The following is a 17550-nucleotide window of genomic DNA, read 5'->3' on the forward strand; positions in this document are numbered from 1 at the left end:
AGAAGAGGTAGTAAAAAAAAATCGATAATGTACAAACATTAAAAAAAAACATTACATTAAATCTTCGGTGAATAAACTTATTTAAATATACCAGTTTTTCTCCTTTATCTGTCTTTGATGCAGAATGTCTGCCAGGCAGCTCACACACGTGCCCCCAGAATGTGTTTTTGTGTGAGTGTGTGAACACATTCGGGTTCCCCCACTAATGCATCTACCCATGTTGCCTTGAGGCCTGCGGCCGAGGCCTGAGACAGATAATAATTCTCTTAATTTCTTTTTAACTACACCACCATTACAGAAATGGCTCAGTACCGATCACAGCTGCTTCACAGTAGTACTGCGTCTGTGCGTATTTTGTGTGGGTGACACGCATGTGTAGATAAGGACTGTATTTAACTAGTAAATGTGACTCAGAGTGCATCTTTAATCCTGCTGTGTGTGTGTGTGTGTGTGTGTGTGTGTGTGTGTGTGTGTGTGTGTGTGTGTGTGTGTGTGCTTGAAAGACATAATCAACAAAGATTTTTTCTGCCTTGCGTCAATACAATAAATTAAAATGTCATCACTTTTAAAGAGGAAAAAATGACTTTTCTTTGTCAATGTTATTGATGACTATGTAGAATTCTTATTCAGGAATGACTTTTTCAATAATCAGACTCAAACGCTCTCAACTGCCCTTTGCTGTCCTGTATAACATTAGTTTCTAAACTCTTGGGGGTCAGGAACATCTAGAAAAGAAACAAAAAACATCTCAAGGATCTTCTTGGCTTATTGTCACTTGACAATGTGGACAAAAACAATTTCATCATAGTCATGAAACACTGGAGCAGCACTTTGTCTTGAAACTGCATATACAAGTGTATGTGGGCTTTGCCCAACAAATCTACATTTGGTTTGTGGATTTGGAGTGAAAATAAATACAACCAGTGGATTTTGAAATCCACCAGGGCTTCCCTTTGGCATAACTTTTATGGACCTTTTTATATTTTGCAGTATCCAAGACATGGGCGTGTCAGGTGGTGTCAGGTTCGTGTTTGCGCTTTTAAAGACAATGTGGTTCTCTGGGATTAATAAGCCATTGGACTGAGCATACAGTGGCTGGAATAGAATTAGCACCTCCAAATAGGGCACCATGGTTCTTGGCTCACTTTGCGTTGCGTCTTGCTGTCTCAAGTGGAGGAGTCTTGGGGCTTTGTTCATAAAGAGAAGAGTGGAGAGGGGAAATTGAATGATGGATTGGTGTGCCATCGACAGTGATGCAGATTTTGTACTGCTCTGTTGTGGTGAAGAGAAAACTGAGTGTGAAAGTGAAGCTCTCAATTTTGTAATTTGTTTCTCTCTCAGTACTCACAGTTTTTTTTTTTTCTAAAAACCAAATGAAACGATGGATATTGATATATTTCTCCAGCCCCTTTTGTTATTATTAGCTGTCTCTTGTTGGCAGTGTGTTGCATTTGCCAAAATGCATTCAGTTATCCTGAAATGTAGTGTCTGCCAAGGGCCATTATAACGGCTACTCACACTTTACTCATACAACAAGATAGGCAATACTGCAGGTGTGTGTGTGTGTGTGTGTGTGTGTGTGTGTGTGTGTGTGTGAGAGAGAGAGAGAGAGGGGGGAGGAAATTGTGTGAAGAGAGTATTGTCTGCTGCAAGGTGTTTATGTTCTTATCAGGTCAGAGTCAGACCTCAGTCAGAAGTCTAATTTTCTCATTTGTTCCAGCTTTGGACTGTGCTTGTGTCTGTGTGGAAGGCTGTTTATGCTTTTATTGTAGCATCTAGATGTATTAAATATATGTGTGCACATAGATCTTGAAGCAGTTAGTCTCTTTACCTTAGTTTACCGCAGTTATTATTATTTTTTATTTAAGAGCTATTTATTATAAGGGCAATCTGTTAAAAACACATAAAAACCTTTATAAAGACTTGTGCACTGTGCTGCCTTTTTAGTGTATAGCCAGGTGGGTCCATTTGTATGTATAACAGTATATTACAGCACACACTGTTTATGCTGTATCTCAGTGGAATTCAGCTGTAAGATTAGCAATTTAAAAGCAAGAGATGTTGACCTGAATCAAACATCCAGCCATGTCTAAGCCATATTGGTGGCTGTTTCTGCAATACTGCACAATGGTGTTGCTTAAAAAAATGTTTTTTAATCAATGACCAGTCTTAAACTGGAAATTATATTCTGTATTTATTATTGTTATTATTATTAATATTATTATTTATAAAATTATACATTTTATTAAAAGATATATACATAAAGTCTGTATAGATACCGTTTTACAGTACTGACATCGGCATGCTTACAGCTTCTTAAAGCTGCTACCAGCACTATGGAGTTATTTCTATACATGCATGTGCAGCATGTTTCCTACTCCGTGCCTGACTGTGGCCGTGTTTTTTGGGTCTCACTCATCATTTCTCATCCTCCAAACATGGTGGGTGGAGCTTATTCCTTATTCCATCTGACCACAGCACCTTCTCCCAAGCCTTCTCTGAATCATTTAGATGTTCACTGGCGAACTTAAGAAGAGCCAGGGGGACCTTGTGGGTGCTGCAGTATTTCAGTACATTGGACTGTGGTCCCGGCTGCCTTCAGGTCATTAACAAACTCCACCAGTATAGTTTTGGGTTGATCCGCCACCTTTCTCATCATCTTGGTCTTGCATGGAGCTCCAGACCGAGGGTGATTGATATTCATTTTATATTACTTCCATTTCCAGTTAATCACTTTTCAGCATTTGATCATTTTTAAAAAATCGTATTTTCATAATGAAATAAATTAATCATTTTACAATGCCCCCCAAACTGCAGTAACTTGGATGATCTTCTATCTCTTAAACAACTCTGAAAAGAAAGTGTTCTGCTCCTCATATCCACCTTTACCTGATATACTTTACCTCACCAAACAAAAGCAGGTGCAACAGATTTGTATAAGAAAAAACAAATGCCAGGTACTTGCATCATTTCCCAGCAAATTTAGGATGTCACCTGTTCTAAACATTCTAGAAAAGGTTCAATGTCAGCAGCTGGGCATTGACCAATTTCTCTTTTTGATTTGTCGCCATAATTGCTCTTGTAATTGCTTCAGTCTTTTTTTACTGTTCACAGAGGCTCAATTCAGGCTGCTGTCTTGTGGCTGGCTCTGAGCTTTGGATAACATTAGCTTTAGCCAATTTTCCTTTTATTAACATCTTCAAACTGGGCGTATTCATCTGGGTGAAGGTGATTTAAGTGTTTCATTAGATTTGTTGTTACGAATGTTTTCATGATAGTTCCCTTACGGTTTATGGGCTGTGGATGTCTAATCCTTTGACATGTTTTTTTTATTTTTGGCATAACATTGGTTAAATACTATTCAAAGATGAGCAGAGACCTGTTGGAGTGCCAGTGTCTCGGTAGTGTTGCATATATGTTGTGTATATAGAAAAGGTTAAACGATAAGAGATCCAAAAGATATCAAGTAGCTACCGAGACATTTTACTTTAAATAATATCTACCTGCTCAATAAAGAAAACAAAGATGCCCACAGGGTCAGTAATATCTTTAGAACATACTCTATCACTTATAGCATGGCTAACAGTACATTTTGACACATTCTGTATTATTGCATGTCATTTAATAAACTATGTCAGAGTAATAGAAGAGCTTAGTCAGAACTCCTCTCAACCAAATGAAGTTAGAGATATCCTGTCACCTCCTTTTAGATTTCAGAGCCTTTCTTGGAAGTTATCATTAAGCCATCATTCAAATCTCAGGAGAGCAGATGGCTAAAATTGCTTTCTAACATCTCATCTCTCCTCCTTCCCTCGCTTGCCACCGCTCTCCTTCCTCCATCTCCACTTTTCTTATGTTGCTCTGAAGAAACGAAGCACGGCAGTAATTACCACTAGTACTAGCACTAAGCCGGCGCTCTTTGATGTGCCAGAGTGTGTGTTGAGCCAGTGTTAATCTCTGTTAGTCTGTGTAGAGGACCCCGATAAGACCCGATAGCACACTCTGTAATGAGGGATTTGGGATTAAGACAGCAGTGGAGAGGTCAACTCCCCTGTGGTCACATCGCAGTTGATCCAGGTCAAGTTTATAAGAGGGGTTGCACCCTGCTTCACCTGGTTGGATTGTTTCTTTGTGAATTGAACTTGGAGGGTGTGTGAGCATGTGGTTAAAAAATGTTTTATTTTACCGTATGTGTGAACCGAGGGGGTGCATCTGACCACTCCTAGCCTTTTTCAGCCTTGCACTCTCTTTCTTTTGGTTGTACCTTGAGTGATTGAGTTTTAGGTAGAGCCTATATAGCACAGTGCCTTGGTGTTTGTGGCCATCCTCTTTATTTATGGTTGTGATTAAATGACATTGAAAATGGATTTGGTTCTCACTGGGCAATCGCTCACCTCATTGACGGCTTGCATCCTATACATAACACCTGAATGAGTGGCTCTTGTGGTCATAAGGAGTTGATTTGTTGCTGTTGGAAAATGATTAGGTTTAGAGGGCATGGTATGGTATTGTAGTCACCAGTCCCCAGCCTTATTATATAGGTCCCCGTGGGCTTACTGTGTAAGGTCAATTTACAGTTAATTTAAAGCTAGGGTGTGAGTTAGTGCAGACGACAGACTGAGCTTGGCGTTTGATTTGATTGCAGTTAATTTCTGTAGTCAAAGTCATTGTGTTGGAGGTCTCATGTCAATTGTGTTGAATTGTTTGTGCTGGTATGGTGCTGATTTGCGTGTTTAAATATGATTGCATGCTTAGGCTGACTCTGGAGCAGAAGGAACTGTGTCGGAGCAGACTGAAGCTTCTCTCCTACCTGGACCGGCTCGCCACGTACGAGGTAACAGCAATCAGCCCTTTGACTTAATGAACTCTCCACATTTTCCCATGTAAATGGATTTCATTAGGATTGCAACTAACCACAGTTATCCTTATCAAATCTTTTGCTGTTTACTTTTTCAGCCTGTCGAGTAATTAACTTGATGCATGTTTGAAGACTAAAGAGAATCTCAGTAAATATTCCTTTTGGGAGAGCTGGACCCAGTGAACTTATTCAACTGTTGCTTAATATTCTGTTGTTTAGCTGGGGCATAATATTCTCCCGAACAAGAAACTCATTAATTGAATTTCCAATATTCAGCCCCAACACTTTTAATTTTATTTACATGTAATGAAGAAATTAAGTAAATTGAGGCTCTGCGGATCAACAACGCAATATCATCTTCCTAGAATATTTAAATGTGATGCAAAAAAACAATAATTGAAAAAAGTCTGGTTTTTTTTTTTTTCATCATATTTAAAACTACTGCGAGCAGTGACTTAACGGGTTTTGATAACTAAACTCAGGAGAGACTTCAGAGGAAAGAGATTGCATTTGAGGAACCATTAATTATTATTACATTTGTATTAAAGTAGAGTTTATTTAATGAATCTAATATTAATGAAGAAAAAACTTTGTTTTCATTGTAGTCTTTATTTCATAGTTGTTTTCCTACTGGCAAACTAATGCGTTCGACTTTAATGAGCAGTCTGTTCAACACTAATAGGCTTTTCTCATCTGCCATCTATGAATATTTATACTTAACCTCCATTTTTTTAAAATTGAAATTATGTCCATGAAAGACATTTTAAGTATGTGAAGAATTTATACATGATCTGGTAAAAAGCTAGCAGTGACACTGAGAAGTATTATTTTAACTTCACTACTAATAGGAATCCAGTATCACTGCTTTAGCGCTACATAGATGGATAGATACGTGCTTAAAGCAGACACTTGCAACTACTGAAAACTGTGGATTTCAGATTCACAGTGAGTAATGTTAACATGCAGACCCTTATCACGGATGAACAGGACCCTACTCGCTCCCATACAGGAGAGATGAGATTTTATCCTGCTAGATATTCGACTCAGACAGAATGACGTTTCTCTCTTCATTCGGACATTGTCATGGTAACTGCAGTACTCGTCAGATTCCTTTTGCCCCGATGCATTTTCTCTGGCTGTCTATGAATATGATATTAGCGTTTTTATCATCCAGACTTGGGCTGGCTCTGTCTGCATAGGACCCCATTCAAAAGCTATCCATCAGACACACACACGCCTCACACACTCTTCTGCACAAAGATAGACACACACACATGCTCTGGCATAATGGATACTACAGAGATTTTATAACCACAAATACACATAAATCCCTCTTTCCAGGACAACAAATGGTCCATCCTGACATATGCTCACACACACACATACACACACACGCACTTAGATGACTCCAACTAAAAGGACAAGACAGCTGTAAGCCACAAAAATTAAATAGCATCTCTGTTGGCTTTGCTTTAGTGCCTTCATTGGCAGTCACATCTTCTACTTGCACTTTCCCTCGCATCTTTACTCTGAATTCTTTTCCATTCATAACATTTATTCTGGAAAGATAACCCTCTGACTCACAAATTTATTTTCATGAACTGTAAATGTGTGTGTGTGTGTGTGTATGTGTGTGTGTGTGTGTGTGTGTGTGTATCTCTCTCTGAGTATTTTCTCTTTCTTTCTCTCTTGCTTTATACTTTCCAGGAAATACTTGGCGGGCCTCATGCAGCGGAGGACAAATACGATGCAGACTTCTTCAAGAAGTTCCGAAGTCAAAACATTGTTTTGTCAGCAAGAAACTACGCCAGGGTAACCTTGGCCTCACACTCCTACAGAATGTCTCACTAATTATCTCTTTGCATCTTTTCATTTTAACTGTATGCATCTTTGTTTGGAGCTAGGGATGTGACTGATTCTCTACTTTAGATCAAGCCTGCGATTTGGTTAGCTCGTTTAGACACACACGAGGGTAAAATCGAGGCACCAATTGACATTAAGCATTTTCTAACATACATTTTTTTTGGCCACAGGAGAGCAACGTGCAGGCTCTTGACATTCTTTTCACATATCACGGAGCAGAACTCCTCCAACATCGACTAGCTATCCTTGACAACTTTCCGGAAACCACCTCTCCACACGAGTATACCACCTTGCTGCCGGAAGCCTGGTAAGACGTGCACAAATACGCACTTACAAGAAGGTCCATGTGTATTTACTTTATACAGACACAAATGGTTTACCAAGCGCTGCACTCTTGCATTATAGATGGGAAAAACTCATTGAGATGGTCTGATTTATTTGTCCTGCAAGAGTAAATGGAGGAAGCCTTTCTGTGTTGACTTTTGCTGAGACTCGGAGAGAACCAAATGAAACGACTCACTGAAAAATCATGTTTACTCCGAAAGCTAGAACATGCATTTGAAGCTTGGTGTGGTTCAAAGCGATATGAGCTTCATAACCAAATATCTGCAAAACAAATATAATCTGTAGGCAGGGCCAAGATTTTTGGTACCTGAAATGCACCCAAAATCCCTGTGATGTCTGAGTTGTATTGAAGAGTCATGTTTGTGCAAGCTTTGCATGCAGGTAAATAGTCTCCATAAAGAACAAAAGTAGGATTTCATTTTTACTGAAGGAATAAACGGGTCTTGCATGGGGAGTGCCTTACTTTGCATGTAACAATATTTACGTGGCTTTTGTGTTGTGTGCTAAAGTGGCATCCACATGGACGACAGGACTCAAGGTTTCCCAGGAGAAGAGTGGATTATAACAATATGCTCGGAGTCGGTGGTTTAATTTTCTTGTTGCTGATGAGACACGAGTTGCTGTTTCCCAAACCGCTGAAGCGAAGGTGTTGAAGTAATCCAAATGTATTCTTTAGTCCCCTTTTACAACAATTCACACTCTCGATATAGAAACTGCATTGTTTAAAAAGAAAAAAGAAAAGTATACCGCCACTGGGATTTGCACCCTTTCTAATGTCAGAGAATCCACAGTCACACCTTTGTAGAATGCAAGAGTCGCACATCCCTCTACATTTTAAATTAAAATGACCTAAAACTGGAATCGCACCTCAGTCAGAGCGTGCACTCAAGAGTCTTTCTCACATTCTCACAGTGGGAATCTTTTTGCCGTCATTAAAAAGCACACACATACACAAGTTTATTCTGTCACTGCACACATGTACGCACAGCGCCGCAGCTAACGGGCTGGCAGAGACAGCAATGAAATAAGAGGAGAGAGACTTAATTGCTACTTCTAAATTTACATTCAAACAAAGCCGAACACCTTCAAATGATACAATACTTGCTTGAACAAATGCAATTGTCTGTTATTACAGTGTTATTCCCCCTGGTTTTCACTCTACACTGCCTGTTTTGTTTTGTTTTTTTTGCTTTGGGCTTGGAGAAATGCTGAATAGGAGCGAGGAGTGATGGAGGGTTGTTTTGGAGGGAAGAGATCATTCCTCACCTCTTTATGGTTCACTAATAGCAGTGACTGGATTTACTGATGGACGCAGCCAGTCATTCACCGTGCCTTTTTCCTTAAATCGTAACTCGTTTTTCTATTTAATCCTCGATACTTCATTTTAGCTTCTGTGAAAATCTTACAACCCTGCATCCAAAAAAGTACGATGATAAAAGGTAAATGCACAAATGTGCAAATTATCCAAACCATATGTGTAATTGAGTATAAAGGCATAAGAATGAAAATCATTATTTTTTTTATATGTACAGTATATTTGAGTCATTCTGATTCCAGCAACTGTCCAAAAAGTTTCTACAGGATTAACAAACAAAAAAGGCTGGAAAATTGTCTAATCCTTAAAAAGGGAAATCACCTGGTGGAACATTTAGCAACTCATTAGCTCAGTTGTCAACAAGTTGGCAAGAAGAAGAGGCAAAATCGTTCAGAAATAAAGGTGGGAGTTGGGGTTCACCCCACTCTTTGGAAGATTACATGGTCAGATAGTTCAGCAGTTCAAAGAGATCATATTCTTTGGTCTAAAATTGAAAGGAATTTGAGGATTTCATCATCTATGCAAGGATCGAGACACACCAGAGAAATTTCTGAAAATGAAGACAAGGCTGAAAACCAATTTTGCCATCACCTTTGGGCCCTCGGGTGCCCCTACGTTAAAAAAAAAAGGACCTGCTTTTTGTGGTAAAAAGAACTGCACAGACTCAGAAACACTTCCAGAAACCATTTGCCCGCTGCATCCAAAAAAAAGTTCAAACTCAGCCATGCAAAGACCATCCTGCAATATATTCTCAAGTGTTGACACTTAGCTCATCTAATATTAACAAAGGTGGGTTTTTGTTTTTGAAACTAATCCAAAACCTTCCAGCTTGGCCATGTGATGGTCTGCAACTGGGGGAAATCTGCACATCCCTGGGGGACACGGTTAATGCTAATCGATAAAGTTTTGGAGAAAACTTTCAGTGAAGGTCTTGCTTATTTCAGCAAGATGATACCAGACAGCATCCAGCATATAATCCAGCTGTAGCAGAAGGAGTCTGCAGGCTGCCTGCAGCCCAAACCTGTCACAGAGTGAAATTTTGATATGGAAAAGAACCAAGGAAAATAAATTTTGAGCAGCCAAACACAGTGTTAAAGGAATGTGATGCAACGCTGTTGTAAACATGGTCCTGGCCCGCCCTTTTTGAAACTGGCATTACATTCAAAATGAGCATATCATTTGCAGAAACAGGATTTTACAGATATATTCTCTCTGCCACTGCTTTATAAAGAAACCATGTATTTGAGGGTGGCAAATTCATCACCTTAAAAAAAAAAACCCCCTACAGATATAGATATAATTTTTAATATAGTTTCCACATACGCACACTACAACACAGCTCCCTTTTATTAGCCGCGACTGAGTTTGTATGGAGGTCAGGTGCTTGTGGGTCTGCAGTGAGCATCCATCATGGCTCTGCCGCTGTGGGGCAGTTTCCTATTTTCCCCAGCTTGTGAGCACCAAATGCTGCTCCAACAGCGCTCGCTTCCACACTGCAGCAGACGGAGCCAGCTCAAGCCATCTGTTTGGTGCTTACTCCCTATATACTGAACTTGCTTCATTGGAAAGGGGGGGGAGGTAATACTCTCCTGTAATATTGATTAGGTCTGTGAAGGGACCTGTAGACTTGGAGAATACTGAATGTATTTTTTTTAAGGAGTCTTTGCCTGTAGCTTCAAAGGGTCATCTCTGTGGAAACCAAAAATAAACTCCAGCTCCAGGTTTGCTCTGCATCTCCTGTTTTCAATCCTGCTCCCCTGCCTCTCTGATGCGAAGTAGATCAGGGATGCAGGCACAGAATAATTCATTCCTCCTATCGATATCTGGCCGCTCACGCCGATATTTACTTTCCACTCTCTAACTACGCTGTCTTTAATGAGGAAAGAGCACCTGGGAGTTAGGGAATGTCATTAAAAAAAAACCCACACTGAATGAGGCTGATTTTATGCGGGACTTCTCGATCTCTGTTATCCTAGTGTTGAAGTTCCAAGCTTAATCAATGAACTGGCGCTGGAGTGTTGGTGAAAAACCCTCCTGCTTTGGAGTGTTGACATAAATCAGAGCTGCTGCTTGCTTCTTATGTATTTTGTGATTGGAGAGAATTTATGACCGTGCTAAAAACTGCTGCAGCGTGTGTGCACGCTCGGCCTTTAACTGCACCAAAGCTGTAGATGATTTGTAGCCCACGCTATCTCCTTGAGTTTTACAGCCACAGTACATATTTTTCTGTCCACAAACAAATAGATAACAAGAAGCCATGCATTAATCCTAGAAGAAAAAAGAAACAAACCCAAAGCAAAACTGCTTTTGTTCAGCCCGGCGTCTTAGCATTCGAGTCGTTACGTTGTCTGTGTCCAAGCGTCGGAGTCCTGTCAACGCTGACACGTGAAGCTACAGAGTCATTCTTCACTTTGGCTTTCTTTTTTTTGCGTGTCCCCTATTTATCTTCCTTAGACCTGTCACACTCAAGGAGACCAGGAAGAAGTAAAGCTTGGGACCAACGTGGCGTTTAGAAAATAAAACTCCCCGCTATTTACAACTGAGGCACGATTCAGACTCTCTTCAGAAGTTCTTTGACTTGTTTATTGTTGTGATTTAGTTTTTTTGCCTCCTCCCATTTCTTTTTCTTATTATACTCTGCTCTTTCCATTTCCCATATGTTGCTTGCTCTCTAGTTTTGCTGTAGTTTATGGCTATGTTTACTTTGAGACAGTAAATGCCTTTGCTGATTTATAAGGTCCCATTATGCCTGGGTGGGTAGATGTCGCATGTTGCGGTGTATTGCTATTGGTGTGCTTTTTCCTAAAAACTGACCCCTCTCTCTTGCTGTCTTTCTCCTTCTGTCCTCTCGTATATCTTGCTTTTTTTCATTTTCTTTCATTTACAGTCTGGATGACAGAGGTGAGCTGGTGTTGATTCCGTGGGACGAGCAAAGACACAGAGAGATGGACTGGTGTGAGGCAGAGGAGTGCAGGTAAACAGGTTACATCACCCCTGAGGCGAATGTACTGATTTCTAGCTCTGTGCATAAAGTATTATTAAAGCCAACAGTTAAACAAATGTGACGTAACGCGTCATAATTAACTCAGCCCGTGTCCGGGATAACAAAGCCCCTCGCAGTGTAGAACTGTTAAAATTCATGCTCCAAACAGGCCAGATGCTTGTGCTGGCATCATTTTGTGAAACAACACATGACATCCTATTATCCAAATGTTAAACACAGCCATAACCAACTAATACCAAATCTTGTTGCACTGCCAATTTATGCCATTTGCCTGCTTCTGTAGGGAGGCCGGGCTTCATTTACAATTTTATTTTTTATTTTTTTTGTTGCTCGTCTGTTGGGAGTCATAACAGCAGTCGCACACTGTGGTATATTTGGCCAGAAATTACAGGATGAATGTTTGATAATGTGATTGGAGCAACATTCCTGGCAACTAGGTTTAAGGCAGTGTTTTTTTTGGTGGCTATGTTATATCTCTGCTCTTCCAGCTCTGTTTCCCTCCTTATCTCTCTCCCCTCTCTTTGCTCAACTCCTTTACCTTTGAGTCAGGTGATATTCTGTGTTTTTCTTATCAAAAATCCTACAATGTTAAGACTGTCTTTTAAATACTAATATTTGGGCATCCCTCCCTGTGCGTCTGGTTCATAAATGTGTTACTTTCATTTAAAAAAGGAAGAAAAAAGAAGCAAACAAACAAGTAATTTCCTAAAGCAGCAGGGCACTGTAGGTAGTAGATAAATTGTACATTTTTAGGGGAACATTTTCAGCAGAGGATCAGTTGCTTTTGTAATTATTCAGAGCAGCACGATCCTCTCTGTGCTATGTTTTTGGGTAACAAAATAGGTTTATGGCACAGGAGTAAGGCTTTGACTTTTGGCTCCATAAAAAATAATTGTATCAGTGCATTGTTTTAATCTGTTTGTAAGATTTTTTTCTTTTTCTTTTGATAAACACATAATTCTGAATTATCGCCAAAATAAAAGTCATTTTTCTCTCACTAACTGTTCCCGCTCTAGCTGATTAGCTAAAAATCATTAAAGGAATAAAGTGAAAATGCAAGGGAGCGCAACTCTTCATCCATGTCTTTTTCTTTTTAAGAGCGGTGCTGGAGCAGAATTTGTTTGACGATGACAGTTTCCTGTATGACGAAGCCTCAGACCTGCTGAGATTCCGCACAGCCACGCCCTCCAAAGAGCTGCTTACTGATTGGTACATTAGCAGAGCCCAGGATATCGACTCTTGCTCCAGACAGGTACAAACATTCTGTGTATCCGCTTGTAGCTTACAGTCAGTCACTATATGTTTATTTTACTATGCAAAAGTGTTGAGCCACCCCTCGTTTCTTTCACATTTTTCTAGGAAATTTGGCAAAACCAGAGTTTCAACAATTCTAATGAGCCTGAAAGTCAATATTTGGTATTCTTACCAATTTTTCTTCAGCATAGCCTGCACTGCCTTCAGCAAGCTTTCTTTTAATTTCTTTTACTAAGTAGTCTTCAGGAATAATTCCCCAGGCTTCTTGAACATTCAAAAATCTTCTTTGGATGTTGGCTGCCTTTTGTTCTCTGTCGAAATGATGTTGAGGTCCGAGCTCTGAGGAGGCCAATCCGTGACTGTTAACGTTCCTTTTTATGTTTTTCTATCCACATATGCTTTACTGGATTGGGAGTGTATTTGTGTTCATTGTCATGCTGAAAAATGAATCCATTGTTAATGCTTTCTAGATGGTATTGTATGGTGGAACAAAAGGAAAATCTGATGGTAGTTAACTACATCATTTGACAAGATCTCCAACACCACTGGTTGAAATGCAGCGCCAAACATTGATAGAGCCTCCATCGTGTTTTAGAGATGGTCTTAGACACTGACTGTACCTCACTCCTGACCTCCTCTGTACATAGTGTTAATGATTTGAACCAAAAATTTAAAATTTGTATTTAACACTCCATTAGACCTCTTGCTGTCATACAATTCTTTCTTTCCACTAGTCAAAATATGCCTAATAATACAATTTTTGTATATATACAAAGTTGTCTGTTATGTGTAGACACAACATTCATTGCTTGATCTAGGTGTCTTTTTTATGGTTGAACGATTCAAAGGTCAGTGTTCAGTGGCTTAACAGACAAAAACATTCTTCTGAAAATAGTCGAGTACAAGGACTGGATTGAAAATCAGTAAAAAAAAAAAAAAAAAAAAGCCAAGAACTGTTGCTCCAGAGCACTTTAAAACATTACAAGAATTTCTTACTTTGACCTGGAAGCAAAATTTAATGAAAGATTGCATCTTACCCTTCCTGTGACAGCAGAACTTTTACCTGACCTTGCAGACTGTAATAGCAATAAATGTTTTCCCGCTGACCTCTCATGGCCTTACAAAGCCTTTATTTGTAATTTCAACCTCAACGCTCAAGCATTCAAGCTGTTTTAGAGACTAAAATGATCAGGTGACCTCGCAACTTTTCAATTAGTTTGTTCATCCCTTATTACCGATGCAAATCATTTCCAACTGGTCATAGTTCTTCTGTTAGGGGAAACCTTTTACGTAGACTGTTAACGTTCCTTCTGCTCGATTGGATCTTACAGCTGGGCAGCAGCAGAAAGGAATTAATAGACATCTGGCTATTGAAAAGACACTTGGTTTCGCACACTTCTTTTAGATGATGAGGGCAGAAAAATATAACGACTGCAGACTGCAGAGGGTATGTTGCCTGTCTCCATCAGTCAAGGTCACTTTGATCTGATCTGTGACAGTTATTATCATATTTGCCATATGGACTTCTAATGAAGAGAACCCGAGGCTTATGTCATCCGCGTTCTGATGCTGCAAGTGAAAAATAAGACTTGATAGGACTTGTTTAGTGGAGTAATGGGACGTAAACGCTAGAGCAGCCCGATCTCTCCACCCACACTATCCACGCTGCAGCTCCGTCCCCTCTTTACCTCCATCAGAGTGATGGATCAAGGTTGTCACAGCACTCTCTTTGTCTTTGTGAAAGGACTAACTAGGGTGCAGTCATATCTTTCCCCTTCATTTCTCCGTTTTATCCCTTCCACTTGCTGTAAAGAGGCTGGCGAAATAGAGATTTTGGGGTCCATTGCTCATTTTTGAAGACAACTGGGGAATCGTGCCTTTCATCATCCACTCAAGAGAGAAGGAAAGGGAGAGATTCGAGTGCATGTGTAAAAGGAGGCCTTTGTTAGTCTCAAGGAATCACACCAATTCCCTCTTTCATTCTCTCCCTTGTTCATTTTTAATTAGACCTCATCTTCATTTGCTCTATCACATCTTACTCCAGGAGTCTCTTTGGACTGTCCCGAACTCTCACGTCTCTGGTTATTTCACACATTTAGTTTTTTCTTCACACGAGCAGCAGTGACACAGAAATACATCAGAAAATCTCTGCTGCCATTTGCTGAGCCCCCCCCCCTCTCATTCGTCATCTGGCCCTGTTTATGCTTGGGAGAGCGTTTTAATGGAGTAAAATGGGGCTTGATTAAAAGGAGCCACATCAGAGGAAGCTGGAGTGTTCTAAACCAGTCACAAAGTGGCAGGAGGCGAGACACTGATGGGAAGATTGACAAGATGACTCAGAGAGAGACACGAGCTAGGGCAAGCAGAGAATGGAAGTGCAGCCGAAAGAGGAGATAAATGCTGGGCCGATGCAACAGCCCTTGTTAGGTTAGTGTATTACAAACACAGAAAGAGGAGAGGGCAGCACAGATAGGTGTGGAGATAAAAAGGGAAAGCAATCTCATGGAAAGAGCTGTCTGTGGGGAAGAAACTCACCAGTTATAAGGGGGTAAAAGGGTAGGAATAAAGGATATTAAAACCAAGTGGTTGTTGTGCTGGCAACGAAATGGCACAAAATGAGAGGGTGGCTTTGAAAACAAGACAGAGCGTGGGGAGGCTGGCATACAGAAAAGGCAAAGGGGCAGGCTGGGAGTTCAAATGGAGGCTAGTGTGGTGACTGTTACTTCGAAGAGGTGGGAGGGAAGGGAACAGGATTAAAATTGAGCAGAGCTGATGAGAAAATGTAAAAATTCCGTTTGAAAGAAAGGAGTGTGATAGGACGAGGGTGAGAGACAAAGAAGCATCAAATTGAGTTGGAATATTACAGTGAAGAGTGAAATCTGCCGTTGTGGCGAGGGGGGGGGAGAGCACAAAGAGAGAGGGTCGTGTTACAGAAAGACGAGGGGAGGGGATGGAGATGAGGTCGTAATTAAAAAGTGTGAGATTTCAACATCTGAATTGTCTGTGGTTAGCTGGGGAATCTATCTCTGGAGAGCAGGGAGGAGCGGAAAGAACGAGGAGGATCTACACTCACAGTTAGATCAATAGACTTCCCCCTCTCATTGTATCTAATTGCTCAGACTCTGAGTCAAGGTGATTTGGGTTTTGGGTTGAATGTGTGTGTGTTTGTGGGGATACTTTTTGCAAATGAAGACATGCAGTTATTTATTCAACAATAAGTAATGTGTGTTGAGATAAGCTGAAGACAACAAGATTGCATTGATTGTGTATCTGTGTTTCTGTGTGCCTGTGGGCACTTGTGCCTTTGTGTAGGAAAGATGCAGCAAGGATGTGTGCGCTGTCTCTAAAAGGTGTAGAAAAGGCAATCATCACCGCAGGACCCAGCAGCATCTGCTATTGATTGGCTAACATCCACAGGTGGCCGAGCATCAATTGGCTGGGCGTATTGCCGGCATATAGCTGGTTGCATATTGATTGGTTGCTTTTCTGGATGGAATTGTATCGATTAGGAGCAGCAGGAAGCCCAAAACCTCAATGTTTTATTGCTGAAGGTCTAATGATTGGATATTAGTAATGACTGACAGCTATTATTTGCTTTTGGATTGGACGGGATATTGTTTTTTCCACGTCCCAGTTATCTCGGCAACAATTTTTATTGAACGAACATTGCTGCAAACAGGCTTTTTATTTGCCTTCTGCCCAAGTGTCATGGTTAAGAGGTTGGGTTAGTGTGTGTGTGTGTGTGTGTGTGTGTGTGTGTGTGTATACACAGTTTGGCCCATAAGTATTCAAACAATAATGACTTTTCTAGTTTTGTTTCTGTACACCAACACTATGGATGTTAATTGAGCAAATCCATAAGTGATTGAAGATTTTTAGCTTTAATTCAAGGAGTTTAACACACCTTCATCAATAGAAGCACGGAGGCTTTAAAACAAGGCGAAAACCACTGGTTGCACAGAAGAAGAGGAAATTCGGGACAGAACATCTCAAAGAGCCTGCACAGTCCTGGAACACATTCTTTGGGAGTGTGAAACCAAGATTAGCTTGATTTCATTTCTATAGATGCCCCTAGAGTCTTCTCATCTAACTCACAACATGAAACTATTAAAGTGCTCCATAAATTACATAACATGCTCTCTGTTGACACATTTTATTGCCATTCAAGTTGCGGAGTCAGCAGTCTAAGCAGACACGGGGTACCAATGTGCTCTCCAGCCAGGTGAGAGATGTAATCTCAATAGCGTGTATTGGGATCTCCTCCCAGTAGGACATAACTACTCCAAGTCAGATGCCTGAACCACCTCCACTGGCTCCAGAGTAGTGACCCCTATAACTAACCTATTCAACCTGTTCCTGTGAGAGGGTGGTGTTGCCCCAAAGTATGCATGGCAAATTTTTCATCACTGTTGACAATTATGCTGTTGGTGGTTTATGAACGCGTTTCTTTTGTTAAACAATGGAAGTGCTGATATGCTCTTTATCATGTAAGCTAAAGGCCTGAGACAACAGATCTTGGTACAGCTGGCTGGAAATTCGTTCGTTCTTTCTCCCACGTTGCCAAAACGGCAGCCACTGAGTGTACAGTGCATTGTTTCACACTCGACCGTTTGACCTTTATCAGGTCTTTTATCACAACACCATCTGTGTACTTGTGATACACAGTGTGAACGAATGCATGCACTGAAGATATTATGGAAGTATGAAAGTACCCAATCTGAGGCACAGTAACAGTGTGTTTAATATCTCACTGACAGTGCTCGTTCCTTAAAACATCCAAGTATAGGAGACGTTAAGAAGTTAGTGAAAGTGTGATGTTGACCACTGATCTTGTCTTTTTTTTTTTTTTCTTTTTCAATGTACTTTTAAGTAGAATTCATGTAGTCAGCCTCCTCTAGCGTGTTTTTCATT

The 17550-nt window shown here is 40.4% G+C and overlaps 1 protein-coding gene across 4 annotated transcripts in view; it reads left to right on the forward strand.

Moving 5' to 3' along the window:
• Nucleotides 1-17550, forward strand: part of nbas (NBAS subunit of NRZ tethering complex) — a gene marked incomplete at its 5' end in the record, with an annotated part of 182930 nt that overhangs the window by 30674 nt on the left and 134706 nt on the right. For all 4 annotated transcript variants that reach the window (XR_014271223.1, XR_014271224.1, XM_082505113.1 and 1 more), the window contains 5 exons: nucleotides 4756-4834; nucleotides 6566-6670; nucleotides 6892-7028; nucleotides 11269-11355; nucleotides 12484-12637. Coding sequence is in view for 2 of the 4 variants with exons in the window: in XM_082505113.1 (XP_082361239.1) it covers nucleotides 4756-4834; nucleotides 6566-6670; nucleotides 6892-7028; nucleotides 11269-11355; nucleotides 12484-12637 (562 nt within the window). The remainder of the gene's footprint in view (nucleotides 1-4755; nucleotides 4835-6565; nucleotides 6671-6891; nucleotides 7029-11268; nucleotides 11356-12483; nucleotides 12638-17550) is intronic.

The sequence above is a fragment of the Aulonocara stuartgranti genome, assembly GCF_965226115.1.
Source record: "Aulonocara stuartgranti genome assembly, chromosome: 15".
NCBI classification, from domain to species: domain Eukaryota; kingdom Metazoa; phylum Chordata; class Actinopteri; order Cichliformes; family Cichlidae; genus Aulonocara; species Aulonocara stuartgranti.